The following is a 15,000-nucleotide window of genomic DNA, read 5'->3' on the forward strand; positions in this document are numbered from 1 at the left end:
CGTACCCATCACCACCGTCATCGTCACCACCATCATCATCATCGGTGGTGTATCGTTGCTGCGATCTCCCCTGCTTGCACACACGCACATGTAATTGGTGAGCGAGACAGGCTGCTGTGATGGTGATGTGTGACACCATTCTCAATGGCAATGAACATCAACCAACGACATCCACACCTCTTGACTGATGTGAATGCACTCTAACTTCCACCACAATGCAAAGCAAGCACACACACACACACACACACACACTGCAGCGACGACACCTTGGGTGATGAGAGCTGTGAGCGGAGGCGAGAGATGTGATCCTTGGTGTCTTGGATGTCGCCTTTCAGCGACAGGTGCATTGAGTCCAGCGCCCTGCCAACCCCAGTGTCATACGTGCTCATCGTCGTCGTTGTGGGCTTGCTTGCTTGCTTTGCTTGCTTGATTTGATAAGGGGGACGAGTTTGTTTGGATGCGTTGCGAGGCAGAAGAATGCGTCGTGAGCGACAGCATATAAAGTAGCAAGGCCCAAACTTGCAAGACGACGAACGAATGTGAGCGAGGAGAGGAGAGGACCTTTCGATTCGTTGCGAAGGTTGGTTTTGGTGCTGCCTCGCCTGCCAATGCACGAGCATCCATCATCATCGACCTCGACCTTGTCTGCCGTCCACCCATCCATCCATCTATCCATCCATCCACCTACCAATCCATATCCATCCACACTGCCCCATCTATCCATTCATTGGCGGTACTCTCTTGTTTTCTTCTTACGTTGGCTTGATTGCTTTGGGTTTGTTTGGCCACTCCTCCGACCTGCCACGGTTGCGGTCGTCGTCATCCCCGTCCCCTTTGCCAAATTGCATCGCATGTGTGAAAGGAGACCAGGCAATCTCTGGGAGTGTCGAACACAACACCTCAGCTGATCTGTTGGGAAGGTTGGGAAGGATCCAATGGCAACACTCCCACCCTCTTCGGCGACGGGCCGGAGACGGCACCAGCGGCCTGTTCGCAGCGCAGCGGCAGCCCGCCGCCCGCCATCGAGTGCACAGCAAATGACACAGCGACGACCACAAACAGCTGCAGCACCGTCTCGCCATGGTAATCGATGGGTGGATGGGTGGATGGGTGTAAGGATGGTTTCCCTTTTGTTGCATGTGCGTGTGTGTGTGTGCGTGTGCGTGTGCGTGTGCGTGTGCGTGTGCGTGTGCGTGTGCGTATGTGTGTGTGTGAGTTTGCATCTGTGTGTGTTGGCGCATATCCCTGCACGCGTGTGTACGTGTTTTCACTGTCTGTCTTCGTCTCACGCGGTGTCATCGTTTGCCTTTGGCAACCCATCAGGAGAAGACGATGACGACGATGCACTGAGCGCAGCAACGGCAACAACGCAGCTGACCGCGGCAACAACGGCAGCCTCAGCGGTCGATGATAGACCCGCAGCAGACACCGCAATCCCCGCCACCACCACCGACGACGATGATAACGCTGACGCGGAGCGTGCTGCTTCAGCGGAAGCGGGCGACGATCGCACGAGCAACGATGGTGCAGTCGCTGGGGAGGTGGACGTGGCGGATTTGGACATTGACGCGTTGATTGAGAGTGCAGAGGCCGTGCAACTGGACGATCTGGAAACCGTGCTGGGCGCATCCAACGACGTCCTCAGCGACTTTACCTCCCTGAACCTCGCAGGTGAGTGTGTGTGTGTGCGTGTGATTGTGATTGTGTGTGTGTGTGATTGCACAAATGCAGGCGATGGCGTGGTGTCGTTCGTGTAGACGTATGGGCTTGCATGCACTGTGCCGCTTGTCTGTTTCACGACACAAGTAGATCGACCTCTCATCCCCCTCCCTGTGACCAATGCAATTCGCGCTCACCCCTACCCCCCCCTTCCCTTGCGTCGCATTACCGCATGGTGCACGTCAGATGCGGCGTTCAGCGAGGCGCTGGTGACGGAGGAGCCATCGCGTGCACAGGATTACATCGAAGAACTCCAGGGCGACACAGAAGAGCAGCACATCTCCATCGGCATGTCAGTCGTTGACGTTTTCGCCCCACTCTGTTTGTTTGTTTGTGTGTGTGTGTGTGTGTGTGTGAGTGTGTGTGAGTGTGTGAGTGTGTGAGTGTGTGTGAGTGTGTGAGTGTGTGAGTGTGTGAGTGAGTGAGTGTGTGAGTGTGTGTGTGTGTGTGTGTGTGTGTGTGTGTGTGTGTGTGTGTGTGTGTGTGTGTGTGTGTGCGGACATCGAGTTGGCCCGTCACGGCAGAATTGTTCGATTCACATCGCCGTGTGCACGTACTCTTCACTTCCTCACCCACACCCACGCGTGTCCTCCCCGCCTCTCACCTCCGTGCTCACGTGTCCCTGTGGTGTTTAGGCTCGATTTGGAGCAGATTGCGGCAGAGGAGGCCCGGCTGCACGAAGAAATCGAAAAATACGAACAATTCGTGCGTGCAGGCAACGGGGGTGATGGGTGAACGTGCAGGCTTTGTTAGAGAGAGAGAGAGTGTGTGTGTTATGTGTGTGTGATGTGTGTGCGTGCGTGTGCGTGTGATGTGTGTGTATGTGTGTGTTATGTGTGTGTGTGTGCATCAGGACGAGGTGGTTGCGAGTGAATTGTCCGATACTGCCATCAACCTCATTCAAAGACAACACACACACACACACACACACACATACATGCACGAACAGCGGGAGGAGAAGTTGACGCGGAAGCAGAAGATGCTGCTTGAGCAGGTGATTGTTGCCAAGAAGGAGCTCTCACACCTCGTCAAGACGCAGAAGAAGAAGGTGTGCACACGCGCCGCAACAGCGATGGGTTGGATGCGAAGGGGGCTGAGGCCTTTTATGAGCGTTGTGTAAATATGTGCGCATGTGCATGCGTGTGCAAGTGTGCAAGTGCGCAAGTGCGTTTGCCCTCACCATCACACCCACTCACCATCACACCACTCACGATCACACCGTGCCTACCCCACGTCTCTCCATCACCCCCCCCCCCAAATCAGCTGCGCGATGCGGAGCAGCTGTACCGTCGGCGCCGCCGCCGCGACATGGAGGCGCTGTCCCGCGCATTTCGCCGCGCCGAGGAGCGACTCGTGCACGCCCTCAAGCGCCGTCATGGTGAAATCAAGACCACATACGGCAGCCTCACCCTCACAGGTGTGTGTGTTTGTTTGTTTGTTTGTTTGTTTGTTTGTTTGTTTGTTTGTTTGTTTGTTTGTTTGTTTGTTTGTGTGTATGTGTTGTGCTTGACCTTGTTTGTTTGTTTGTTTGTTTGTTTGTTTGTTTGTTTGTTTGTTTGTTTGTTTGTTTGTTTGTTTGTTTGTTTGTTTGTGTGTATGTGTTGTGCTTGACCTTGTTTGTTTGTTTGTTTGTTTGTTTGTTTGTTTGTTTGTTTGTTTGTTTGTTTGTTTGTGTGTATGTGTTGTGCTTGACCTTGCTTGTTTGTGTGTTTGTGTTGTGCTTGACCTTGCGTGTCTTGTTTGCATCAATCGTCCTCGGATAAACATTGTCACTCCCCTCCTCACCGCCACTCACCCCTTCTCCCTCACCATCGCCAGATGGCATCTACTCTGGCACGCGCCGCCGCCGCTGGCGCATTGATTGGAGCCAGGCCCCACAGCCCGTGCAGATTATGCTTGCATGCATTCGCGGTCTGCGCGACAAGTGCGCGAGTGGCCGCTTGGTCCTCTCCGTGTCGATGTACGACCGCCTCGGCGGACACCTCATGCGCTGGTCCAGACTTCCAGGTGAGCAACAACAACAACAACAACAACAACAACAACAACAACAACAACAACAACAACAACAACAACAACAACAACAACAACAACAACAACAACAACAACAGCAGCAGCAGCAGCAACTTAAACAACGACAACAACAACAACAACCAACAACAGCACCGACAACATCATCAACAACATCATCAACAACATCATCAACAACAACAACACACACACACTTTCGCTTGGGTTGCCACTGTGTGTGACCGCTCGATCGTTGGCGTTGCTGATTCGCGTGTGTGCGCGTGTGCGTGTGTTTGTTTGTGTATGTACCTGCCTGCCTCTCTGTCTCCCTTTGTATGTGTGTGTGTGTTTGTTTGTTTCACTCCATATGTGTTCCGTCCACAGGCCAAGAGTGGTGTGGGAACACGCTGCCATTCAAGCACGACGCTCGTTTCTTCTCCATCGAAACAGACGTGAGTGCATGACCGAGTTTCCGTGTCATTTGGGATGGCGTGGTGTGTGTGTGTGTGTGTGTGTGTGTGTGTGTGTGTGTGTGTGTGTGTGTGTGTGTGTGTGTGTGTGTGTGTGTGTGTGTGTGTGTGTGTGTGTGTGTGTGTGCGTGTGTGTGTGTGTGCGCGAAAATGCTTGGCTCAGCGCGTTGGCAGCTGAGCACACACCAAACCCAGCATTTGGAATCACAGCAGCCCCCTTCTCACCAACCAACCCAAACGCACCAACCACAACCAACCCAAACACACCAACCACAAAACCCACACCATCACCGTGATAATCAATGTTGCAGGTGAACCAGAGCGTGTTTACCGTGTGTCCGCCGGAAGCGCGCATCAAGCCGTCCATGGTTTTCGTGTTTGAACTCTTCATCTTGAAGAATGACGGCACCCCATTTGACCGCGCCCTCGCATGGGGCGTGTTTCCCATGATCAACTCAGGTGCGGTCGCGTGTGTGATGTGATGTGGTGTGATGTGCATGTGTGTGTGTGTGTGCACGTGTGTGTACGTGTGTGTGTGTGTGTCATGAGAGACCATTCGTCGTGCAATTGTCGACCTCCTTCGTCTACCACGTGCTTCTTACCCCACCCTTGCGCATTGCATTTCACTGCCCCCCTCTCATCTCCTTCACCCCCCCCCCCCCACAAAAAATATCCACATCCTGTGTGTGTGCAGAGTTTGAGCTTGTCTCTGGCAAGTTCAAGGTGCCGATGCACCGCGGTGACATGGACCCGTCTGTCATCACCCACGCGGAGATTGAGAAGCGCCTTGCTCGCGACCTCGACAGCTGGCTCTGCAACCTGTGAGCAGGGAGACGAGTGATTGCCATCGTGATTGTGTGATTGTGTGATTGTGTGAATGTATGGGTGTGTGTGTGTGCGTGTGTGTGCGTGCTTGTGCACGTGGGTGATTGTGTGTGTGTGATTGTGTGTGATTGTGCGCGCGCGTGTTGTGTGATTGCGTGAATATTATGATTCTGTGTGTGTGTGTGACCACATTTGCTTGCATGTGCACATGGTTTGTGCGTGTGCACGTGTGCGTGTCCTCACCCTTCTCCCCATCGCCATCATGGCAGGTACTTTACGGTCTCGCGGCTGCCGCGTTACACGTCCGGCCAGCGCGAGTACGAGGTGGAGCTCCAATACACCAGCTCTCTCCTCGGTGCGTGAATTCATGTGGTGACAGTTTGGCGACGTGGTGGTGTGGTGGTGGTGTGGTGGTGGTGTGGTCGTATCATTGTAGTGCTGATCAGCAGTGAGCTGCCATGCCGCCTTACTGAGCGGTTGCAGCTGTTGATCTGCATGCACGCGAGTGGCATTAAAATTCCCTCCGCACACATGCGCACCTTCGCACCCATCTCACCACGGCCACCACAATCACGGCTGCGATCACGACAGGGCATCCTGAGCGCGACGTGCCTGCGCATGTGTCGCCAGAGGATGAAATGGCCAAAGCCGTCAAACACATGTACGCACAACACTGCACGCAGTCTTGCTGTGTTCATCGCAAATGTCACCATGTGCGTGCCCGAGTGCCAGTGAACCAACTACTTCCATTAGCATCCACTCACATGTCTCCACCATCACCACCACCACCACCACCGCCACCACCATCAGCCATTCACGCCCGACAACGGCACCGCAGCCGGCGCCCCCGCACGGCCTCAACGCCAAACTCCGCGAGCTCTCGGGCATTCAGGAGGAGGCGGTCGAAGTTGAGGAGGAGCACCTCTTACAGGTGTGTGCGTTTGTGTGTGCGTTTGTGAGTGTCTGCATATTCGTGCGTGTGTGTGTGTTTGTTTTTGTGTATGTGTGTGAATGTCTGCACATTCGTGCGTGCTTGCGTGTGGTTATATCTCCATCGTTCACTCGCTCTGCCTCCCACCACCAACCAACACCACCATTACATCCCCCTCCTCCAACTCCAGGGTGAGGGTGATGACGGGGTGCAGGTGTTTCTGAAGCGAGCCGGTCCGTTTGAGGAATACCACCGCAATGTCGTTCGTCTCTCCGCCGAGCGTCGAAAGCCGTCGATGACGAAGAAGAAGACGCCAACGCGCCTCGAGGTCCGCCGTGCACGCACAGTGATGCATACGTGAAGTGTGCACTCGTGGTTGTGTGTGTGTGTGTGTTAACGCATGTGTGTGTGTGTGCGTGTGTGTGTGCATACGTGGGTTTGTGCGTTAACGCATGTGTGTGTGTGTGTGTGTGATCTCGCCTTCAATTGCTGACAACCCTGTCCCGTCTCACATACGCTCACCACCGTCCGACGTCCATCATCTCTCCACCACCGCCAACCCCCTCCCCCCCCCCCACCACCACAACTACAGGCGCTGCAGGAGCACACCAACAGCGTGGCGGTGCTGCAATGCGCCCACCGCCGAAATGACGCCAAAGTCGAGGACAAGACCGCCTATGTGTGGCGGGAGATTGGGAGCGAGTTTAGCGTGTACCGCATCAAGACGTCCACGTTTTGGATCACGGTGGCGTGTTTGCTGCTGTGCTTCTGGGCCCGCCTCTACCTCCACTACGCCGGGCAGTGGGTGTTTCTGCAAGCGCTACGCGTTCCCGTCACGGAATTCACCGTGCGCTCGTTCACAGTCAACCTCGGATACCAGGTGTGAACTTGTAACCTTGTGTTTGTGTGTTGTGTGTTTGCGTGTTTGCGTGTGTATTCATGTGTGTATTCGTGTGAGCGCGTGATTGTGTGTGTGTGTGTGTGTGTGTGTGTGTGTGTGCGCGCGCAGACGTGCGAGGGTTGTTTTTGCACGTTGTTGGTCAGCTCGCTAATAACCATTACCACACAACTCACTCACCTGCACACCCTCTTCACCCCCATTCCCCAAATCTCATCACCTCCACTACACCACCAGCCATCGTTGTTGCTGGTGCGGGAACAGCTTGGTGTTGTTGCGTTTGGACCCATCGCTGTTGCCATCCTCATGGTCTTCTTCATCGCCGTCGCTGGTCTCGCCCGCTACGTCTTTGTACGTTCCACTCACCACACGCCTGCGAATGTGTGTGTGTGTGTGTGTGTGTGTGTGTGTGTGTGTGTGTGTGTGTGTGTGTGTGTGTGCGTGTGTGTGTGTGTGCGTGTGTGAATTTGTGATTGCGGAGTGCTCATGTGTGTTGTTGTGTTTGTGTTGTACACGAAATGCATTCGACACGTTTCGTCGCTCACCCATGTCTCACCTCCATCACCGTCCATCACCTCCCTCACCATCCATCACCTCCCTCACCATGACCCCCCCCCGTCAAACCACCATTGCTAGGGCCGCTTCCCCGAGATTGGCTACCGGTTCATCCTTGCGTGGTGCATCATGACGGTGCTTGACCCGCTGCTCATCCTCATTGTCGACCTGGCTCTCGAGCGCTGGAAATACGACGGTGTTGAGCCCGTGGGCGACGCGTTCAAGCTCTACTGGCACTTTGATCACTCGGATGATGGCGGCCTCCCCGGCATCTTCATCACCGCCTTTGTGTACATTGTCATCATGTTTGCCAGCGCCATGGCGACGTACCTGTACCTGCTGCGGCTGCATCTCAACGCGGCCATTCTCGACCTCTATCGCCGCCTCACTGCCACCCCAGATGACACGTTTGTCCCCTACGACAACGAGCTCTCCATCCAGGAACTCGGTGCGACCCCCGTGCTCGGGCAGGCCTGTGCTTCGTGCTCTGTGTGTATCTGTGTGTGTGTGTGTGCTGTGCTGTGTGTGTGTGCGTATGTGCGTGCCCCCTGTGTGTGTGTGTGTGTGTGTGCCTGTGTGTGTGTGTGCCTGTGTGTGTGTGTGTGCTGTGCTGTGCGTGTGTGTGCGTGCGTGTATCTGTGTGCTGTGCTGTGTGCGTGCATCTGTGTTTGCGCGCGCTCGTTTGTGTGCTGTGCAACGTGTGTGTGTGTGTGTTTTTTTTTTTCGTTATTTGTGGAAATGCACGCGTACACCAAAGTTACGCATCAGTTAACACTCCCCCCTGCCCCCGCTTCTCTCCCCCACTCCACCACCACACCAGACTATCTCGTGCGCAAGGCCGAGCAGTGGCGCGGGCAGCGCGGCGAGCGGCGAAAAGTTGCGGTGTACGACCACGTGTGGACACCCGACGAGCAGGACGCAGCAGCAGAGGTGCACCCGCGCACACACGAGGCAACCGAACGCGCACACTCCGCCCGCACCGGCAGCGGTGGCAGCGGTGGCACTGATAAGGGCGGCGATGGCAAGAAGCGGAAGAAGCTGCTCGGTGGCGGGCGTCGCATGTCTGCTGAGGAAGTGGTGCTGGCCATGCAACGGCAGGTTGGGGACGAGGTGACCACGCACGTATCGATCCACACCATCAACCTTGATGGCACGACAACCATGTATCGCCAGTTCCTGCGGCTGCCGGACGGCGCGATTGTGGAAGTGTTTGGAGCCGTTGGCGGAAACCTGGACCAGCGCGTGCAGAAGAGTGAGTTGGAGATGGGGGCTGGGACGTGGTGTGTGTGTGTGTGTGTGTGTGTGTGTGTGTGTGTGTGTGTGTGTGTGTGTGTGTGTGTGTGTGTGCATGCGTGCTTGTTTTGTTGATGTGGTTCAATCATCCTCACCACCACCTCCACCACCGTTACCACCCTCATCGCCGTCACGGTCATAGCCCTGGACGAAGCACACGTTGACATTTCCACACTCACGCGCGAGTCAACCAGGATCATCCAAGACAAATTCCACAGCTCGGTCAGTGAATGAGTGAATGAGTGAATGGGTGGATGTCTGTGTTCGTGTTGAGAATCGCAACCGCCTGGCTTCCTGTGTCATTTATCGAATTTTTCTTTGTCTGTTCCTTGCCCATCCCCTCCACTTGATCCACCCCAGCCCACCTTTCCCTCGCTCACGTTCTCCCTCCACCCTTATCGGTAACCCCACGTGTCAGGCTGCCCCCGTTGCCACCATGACCCAGCGGCCCTCGGCGTTTTCGCTCCTGTCCGTCAGCGCGTTTGCAATGTCGCAACGGCGCCACACGCCGTCATCGACACAGCGCTCTGCTGTCATCTCGCCTTCGCCTCTTGTTCCCCGCCAGGGCAGCGCCTCCAACAGCTCACAGCCGACAGACGAGTGAACAGTGCGGCGTGTTTGCTTGTGTGTGAGTTGTGAGAATGCAAGCGTTGTGTTCGTGTGAGTGTGTTTGTGACAGTTTGAGCGTGTTTGGTTGTGTAGCATGACCGGTTTTGAAGTGAACATGGTGTGCCTCAGGAACGTTGCAAGTTTTCGTTGAGTGATTTGTGTGTGTGCGTGTGTGTGTCTGTGTCTGTGTCTGTCTGTCTGTGTGTCTGTCTGTCTGTCTGTGTGTGTGTGTGTGTGTGTTCTTTGGCACGACATTCTATTCTGTCTTCCTACCTGTGTGTGGCGTTGTTCTTTGTGAGAAGGTGCGTGATCATGCATGCATGAATGGCTGACCGAGGCCAATGCGTATTGTTGGCTGTGTGTATGTGGCAGCTTTGCCTGGTGTCTCTCCCACTCTGTACACTCGCGAGCGCGTGGTAGTGATGCTGGTGAATGTGCTTGCTTTCTTGTGACCTGTCATGGGGTGCGTGTGCATGTGCATGTGCGTGTGTGTGAACGCGCTTGCACGTGTTTGCACTTTGGCAGTAAACCTTCAGATTCCTCATTGCTGAACAGTTTACTCGTTATTCCTTGAACACAGAGAGGGAGAGAGGGGGAGGGGGTGCGCGAATCAAAGCACGGGAATTGAGAGACAGTGAGTGAAGCGTGCATTACGAGAGTGGGGAGCAATGGTGACAGCAGCAGCGGGCGGCACACGACGTATTGACAGACAAACAGACAAGACAGGGAATACGTGAACAACTTCGACAAGGACACGGCAGAGAGTGGCAACGTGAATGACAGACAAAACACGTGGACACGCACGCAAACAGCAGCAAGGGTATCATTGCGGGGCGGAAGTGGACGAGGCCTGTGCTGCGAGCTGGTGCTGGTGGATTTGATTGCGAAGCACCGTCGTTGGGGGAATTTCAAGCTCCGCGTTGACCTGCGAAGAAGGCGTGAATGGATGGGATGAGATGGAAGCAAACGCAAGCAAAGTGCAACCAGAGTACACACACACACACACACACACACACACACACACTCGCACCTGTGATGACATGTATGTCTTGAGGAGGGTTCTGAGTTCGTCGTTCTGGCGCGCAAGTTCTTCGCGCCGCTGCATCGCTTTCTCGCGTCCCGTCAACGCGTCCTTGTACTTCTCAAGCCCGTCCTGAACGGCGATGGTGATGATGAGAACCATGGTGATGGTTGTGAGTTGGAACATGTTCGATTGTGAATAACGCGTCAAGAAGGGAGCGTGGGCAGAGAAACAGAGTGCACACACAATAGACTCAGACACACACACACGCACACACACACACACACACGCACACACACACACACACGCACACACACACACACACACACACACACACACACGCACGCACACGCATACACGCGTACAAACGTCACGTCATCGCACCATGAGTGCGGCGTATGTCTTGTCGTGTTCGTCGGGAACAATCTCCACCAACCGCCGCCAAAACTCCGCGTTCCTGTTCTTCAGTCCCCGCGCGGGCCGAAGCGACTCGTCCAGACCTGCAGAGACAGGAATAGACAGGGTGGAGGTATGGATGGTGACGACGGTGACAGGTGATGGGTGAGCGTGTGTGTGTACGTGTGTGTGTGAGTAAGTGTGAAGTGCACATGTGTGTGTGTGAGTAAGTGTGAGTGAGTGTGAGTAAGTGTGAGTAAGTGTGAAGTGTACAAGTGTGGGTGTGCGTGTGTCGTTCCAGTTGATGTGAGATATCGCAGCTCTCCTTATCCGACTCCATCCAAACGCAACAGCAAATGTGCGTGTATGTGTTCATGTTGACCTTTTGCCTTTCGCTGGTCCTCGACGAAGCGGCGCAGAGCAGCGGGGACGTGCACGGGATCAATCAACGTCGGCACTGCACACAAGCGCACACACACGTGGAGTGTGGTTGAAGCAAGAGAAGACGTGAGATGCGATGACGAAGGAGGGCACAAATGCAGTGGTAAGACTTACTCTTGCACAAACACGCACATACACACACAGACGAAGACACGCCTCAGGCTCATTGACAAACACGCACACGCCCATACAAGCACGCACGCACGCACACACTCTTGCACAGACACAAACACACAGACACATACAAGCACGCACACACTCACTATTGCACACACACACACACACACAGACACATGCACACACATTCTCAGACATCATATGCTTGCGTCAGCGCACCTCCGTCGGCCGTCTCCTTGTCGTCGGCGTGGGCGATGAAATACTTCATGAGTTTCTTCATGTCGTCCTCTGTTTCAACTTGAAGCGCCTTGAAGATTGCGTCTGTTTTCGTACGCACATACGCACGCACATGTCACATGTTAGGGCGTATCGCCGAGTGCATGAGAAAAGGGGACATGAATGCGCACGTCAGTGGTCGCGGGATGAGTGATTGGAGCAGTGGTGGTGGTGGAAAGGCGTTGAATTCACGTGCCTAGAGGCAACGAAAGCGTGGACATATGCGTGCATACAAACCGTCATGCACGCATCCACCCACACATGTACATCGCCACCTCTCCACGTGTGCGCACCGAGTTTGATGAGCATTTGCTCCTTAGGGTTGAGCGGCTCCAGGAGCTGCATCAGCTTGCTCTCAACCAGAAACCCCTGAGGTGGCCGCGATGGTATGGAGCAAAGACGGAACACACACAGACACATGAATGAACAGATGTGTGAGAAGGGAAGGGGGAACAGCGCATGCAGACGTTCAAGCGCACTAATGACGCATGCACACACGACCACATTGAGTTGGCTGACCGCTTCGTCGCAGATGTGGGAGAGGATGTGGCGCATGCTGGCGTGCGTGAGGTGCCCTGCATCCACGTCGTCAAAGTCTAAAGTGCACAGAGAGACAGGGGAGAAGGGGGTGGGGACAAGCAGCAAGGAGGTGAATTGCATGCGCTTGCTCGTCTGTACCAAACACACACACACACACACACACACACACACGCACACACAATACACCCTCTCCCCCCCATGAACCTCCACACAAGCAAACACCAACAGCAACACCATCACCAACAGCATGAGCATGAGCATCGGTAGCATCACGGCAGCAGCCCATCGCACCCTGTCCGTCCAGAAGTTCGCGGGCGACGGCCGAGGCCTTACGCGACTGCAGCTCCTCCTCAGATACCGTCGAGTCCATCACGTCCTCGAGCGGCGGCACCCACTGCAGCCCAAGCTGGTGATGGTGGCGATGGTGTATTGCGATGGGGATGGTGATGGTGGGTTGTTGAGGGGAGGTGAGTTGAATTGCATTGAAGACGGAGTGGGTTCAAGCAAGAGAGTGGCTGCATAGTGACGCATTTCTTAAGCACGCCACGCGACAGTGACCGCCACAACCACAAGCAACCACCACTGCCAACTGCCGGCCATCACAATGCCCGTACCTGCTGCTCGTGGATGACGCGGTCCGCTTGCAGGAGTTCCTGCGCCAGCGCAACGCACTGCTCCTCATTCAGCGTCCACACATCGTCGATGCTGCAGTCATATCCGACGTGTTGGGGGGTGGGGTGGACGGGTTGGATGAGCGAGGAGTCAGGAAGATGAAAAGCAGGACAAAGCGACGGGGGAAAATGTGTGTGCGCGTGTGTGCGAGGAGAAGAAGACGTCAGGATTCAATGATACATGAAATCAGCGCGCGCGCACACACACACACACATACACACACACACACACACACACACACACACACGCACACACACACACACACACACACACACACACACACACACACACACACACACACACACACACACACACACACACACACACGTGGTTACTCACCGTTTTTGGTTGAGGCGCTCAAAATGTTTCGCCTTCCGCTGAAGATCTTGGAACTGTGACGTCACGCGTGTGTACTCCTGGTGGTGTGGAGGGGCGTATGGTGTTGTTTGTGTTGTTTGTGCGATTGTGTCAATTTGGGCGCATGCGACACTCGAAGGCATGTTAATTGTTGAGGTGCGTGAGCAGTGTCCCTCGTGCCTCCAACCACCCCTCATCACATGAGCGTGAGCGTGTTGACCTCTGTGAGGGCGATGTTCTCTGCCTGGATCTGCACCTCCTGCTTCTTGAGCTTTGTTCTCAGGTTGTTCACCACATCTTGCAGCCTAATTGCGATGATGGTGCGTTGTGATGGTGATGAGGATTGCGACAAACACAAAACAGCAGCAGGCACTGGTTGTCAACGCGCCATGTGGTGCTGTGAGTGCCAGCTGATGCAAGCTCACGTGCACTGACTTGTTAAGACGACGTTTCTGGCTGGAGATGGTGACCGTGTTCTCCTCATCGCGCTTCTTCAGCACCTGGAATGCACACACAAACGCACACACACACACACACACACACACACACACACACACACACACACACATGCATACAGAGCACGACATGCGTGTTTAGGACCACAGATCAGAAGGCACTGGTCACGACATTACGAACCACATCAGCACATCACGTCCTTCGCGCAGCACAACAGCACCTGGTAGTTGTATTCGAGCTTCTCTGTGTTGAGCTGGTACGTCGCGCGCATGTTCTGCAACTCCTGCTGCATGTTCATGATGTCTGTACACAGATGGAGGGGTGTATAGGTGGATGGGGAATGGGGGATGGGAAGGTGGTTGAAGGGAGGGTTGGAGGGCGTGTTGGCGTGAGCGTTGCGTTGACAAAGGCATGCGCAACGTCAGGAAGCGAGGCAATACAAAGATGAGCGACCTCTCATCAGCACGACCACCTTTGCTGTCCACCACACCCTTCATCCAACACACATCTTGCGCACCACCACCCACACCCACATCACACGTCTCCTGCAACCATGACGGACCATGTTCGAGTCTGCGCTTGATTTGGCTGTACTCCTCGGAATCGCTGATGCGCAGGTGCTCCAGCTGCCGCTCTTGCTCCTCAATCCGTTGGCGCGACTCCTGCGCTCATGGCGCCGCCGTGGTGGTGGTGGTGTGGTGGGATAGGGTGGTGTGGTGGGATGTGAGCTGGTGTGATGGGACGTTGGATGGTTGGGGTGTTGCGCCCAGGCGGTTAAATCAGACACTCAAACACACAGAAACACGCAGACACACAGACGCACAACAATCCCCACCACGCTTGCCGCCGCCACCAGCACTAGCACCAGCACCAGCACCAGCACCAGCACTTTACCTCGATGGCCTTGAGTTCCTTCTCGCGGCGGAGTTTCATGGCCTCCTCCCACTCGCGGCGCGTCTCGTCCAGCAGCTGCTGCCGCTCGCGCATAAACGTCTCCTCAATCATCTCAAGCTCCCGCCGGTAGTCCTTCGACAGCGTCTTGATCTGGCGCGCCGAGGCGATGCAGTGATGGGTGAAGGCGGAGGGAGGTGTGGTGGTGGTGGTGGTGAGTTGAGATGAATGCGCAGCCACTGCGACACACGCACGCATACACACACACAACCAAACGAGCAAACAAACACACAAACAAACACACACACACACACAAACAAACAAACAAACACAAACAAACAAACAAACAAACAAACAAACAAACAAACAAACAAACAAACAAACAAACAAACAAACAAACACACACACACACATAACACTAACACACCCACCCCCAACCTTTACCCACCCTGTCGCTCACCTGGTCGTCCATGTATGCGATGATGGTGTCGACATCAGCGGCCTGCGCCCTCAAGTTTCGCACGTA

The 15,000-nt window shown here is 54.9% G+C and overlaps 3 protein-coding genes across 3 annotated transcripts in view; 1 reads left to right on the forward strand and 2 right to left on the reverse strand.

Moving 5' to 3' along the window:
• Positions 1-467, reverse strand: part of PTSG_05990 (uncharacterized protein) — a 3,013-nt gene extending 2,546 nt beyond the window's left edge. Inside the window, exons 1-2 of the mRNA XM_004992826.1 lie at positions 267-467; positions 1-70 (exon numbers count right to left, since the gene is read on the reverse strand). The exon at positions 1-70 is cut by the window's left edge and continues 123 nt beyond it. Coding sequence (XP_004992883.1) covers positions 1-70; positions 267-389 — 193 coding nt within the window. The 5' untranslated portion in view covers positions 390-467. The remainder of the gene's footprint in view (positions 71-266) is intronic.
• A 39-nt stretch (positions 468-506) lies between these two features.
• Positions 507-9,851, forward strand: PTSG_05991 (uncharacterized protein). Its single transcript, XM_004992827.1, has 21 exons — positions 507-580; positions 863-1,083; positions 1,324-1,671; positions 1,906-2,011; positions 2,355-2,424; positions 2,669-2,767; positions 2,983-3,136; positions 3,538-3,726; positions 4,111-4,178; positions 4,508-4,655; positions 4,891-5,017; positions 5,291-5,376; positions 5,613-5,682; positions 5,832-5,952; positions 6,143-6,280; positions 6,545-6,832; positions 7,088-7,201; positions 7,487-7,853; positions 8,226-8,657; positions 8,841-8,920; positions 9,117-9,851. Exons 2-21 carry the CDS (start codon positions 936-938, stop codon positions 9,300-9,302), a joined length of 3,339 nt encoding a protein of 1,112 aa, XP_004992884.1. The 5' UTR covers positions 507-580; positions 863-935; the 3' UTR covers positions 9,303-9,851.
• The window catches only part of PTSG_05992 (uncharacterized protein), a 6,840-nt gene continuing 1,687 nt past the window's right edge, over positions 9,848-15,000 (reverse strand). The window contains exons 5-20 of the mRNA XM_004992828.1: positions 14,935-15,000; positions 14,478-14,627; positions 14,146-14,245; positions 13,804-13,886; positions 13,563-13,627; positions 13,348-13,432; positions 13,110-13,186; positions 12,713-12,803; positions 12,390-12,504; positions 12,078-12,154; positions 11,852-11,927; positions 11,502-11,603; positions 11,107-11,181; positions 10,713-10,828; positions 10,338-10,460; positions 9,848-10,232 (exon numbers count right to left, since the gene is read on the reverse strand). The exon at positions 14,935-15,000 is cut by the window's right edge and continues 208 nt beyond it. Of these exons, the coding sequence (XP_004992885.1) occupies positions 10,131-10,232; positions 10,338-10,460; positions 10,713-10,828; positions 11,107-11,181; positions 11,502-11,603; positions 11,852-11,927; positions 12,078-12,154; positions 12,390-12,504; positions 12,713-12,803; positions 13,110-13,186; positions 13,348-13,432; positions 13,563-13,627; positions 13,804-13,886; positions 14,146-14,245; positions 14,478-14,627; positions 14,935-15,000 (1,503 nt within the window). The 3' untranslated portion in view covers positions 9,848-10,130. The remainder of the gene's footprint in view (positions 10,233-10,337; positions 10,461-10,712; positions 10,829-11,106; positions 11,182-11,501; positions 11,604-11,851; positions 11,928-12,077; positions 12,155-12,389; positions 12,505-12,712; positions 12,804-13,109; positions 13,187-13,347; positions 13,433-13,562; positions 13,628-13,803; positions 13,887-14,145; positions 14,246-14,477; positions 14,628-14,934) is intronic.

Source organism: Salpingoeca rosetta (assembly GCF_000188695.1).
Source record: "Salpingoeca rosetta unplaced genomic scaffold supercont1.15, whole genome shotgun sequence".
In the NCBI taxonomy this organism is placed as follows: Eukaryota; class Choanoflagellata; order Craspedida; family Salpingoecidae; genus Salpingoeca; species Salpingoeca rosetta.